Source organism: Sinocyclocheilus rhinocerous, unplaced genomic scaffold (genome assembly GCF_001515625.1).
Source record: "Sinocyclocheilus rhinocerous isolate Xijiao unplaced genomic scaffold, SAMN03320098_v1.1 C35557777, whole genome shotgun sequence".
NCBI lineage: Eukaryota > Metazoa > Chordata > Actinopteri > Cypriniformes > Cyprinidae > Sinocyclocheilus > Sinocyclocheilus rhinocerous.
This window is the reverse complement of record NW_015755691.1, coordinates 1-526: the sequence shown is the minus strand read 5'-3', so window position 1 is coordinate 526 and position 526 is coordinate 1. Positions and strand designations below refer to the sequence as shown.

The following is a 526-nucleotide window of genomic DNA, read 5'->3' as shown; positions in this document are numbered from 1 at the left end:
TTGGAACCTGAAAAATGGCCGGGTTTTCATCATTAAGAGCTACTCGGAGGACGACATCCACCGCTCCATCAAGTACTCCATCTGGTGCAGCACGGAACATGGTAACAAGCGGCTGGATTCGGCCTTTCGCATCATCAACGGCAAGGGTCCTGTCTATCTGCTGTTCAGCGTCAACGGCAGCGGACACTTCTGCGGCGTGGCAGAGATGCGCTCACCTGTAGACTACGGCACCAGTGCCGGCGTTTGGGCACAGGACAAGTGGAAGGGCAAATTCGATGTGGACTGGCTGTTTGTTAAAGACGTGCCCAACAGCCAGCTCCGGCACATCCGCCTAGAGAACAATGACAACAAGCCCGTGACCAACTCCCGTGACACGCAGGAGGTGCCTCTGGAGAAGGCCAAGCAGGTGCTGAAGATCATCGCCACCTACAAACACACCACCTCCATCTTCGATGACTTCTCACACTACGAGAAACGGCAGGAGGAGGAAGAGGTGGTAAGAAAGGTAATTTGCTTCTTTTTTTTT

At 53.6% G+C, this 526-nt stretch overlaps 1 protein-coding gene across 1 annotated transcript; it reads left to right on the top strand.

Annotated features, from left to right (window-relative positions):
- Nucleotides 1-4: 4 nt before the first annotated feature.
- LOC107734948 (YTH domain-containing family protein 1-like) lies at nucleotides 5-505 on the top strand (the record flags this gene model as incomplete). The annotated part of the gene is made up of 1 exon (XM_016546807.1): nucleotides 5-505. A coding segment is annotated over one exon (501 nt), but the record flags the coding sequence as incomplete, so codon positions are not given.
- Between the last annotated feature and the right edge of the window lie 21 nt (nucleotides 506-526).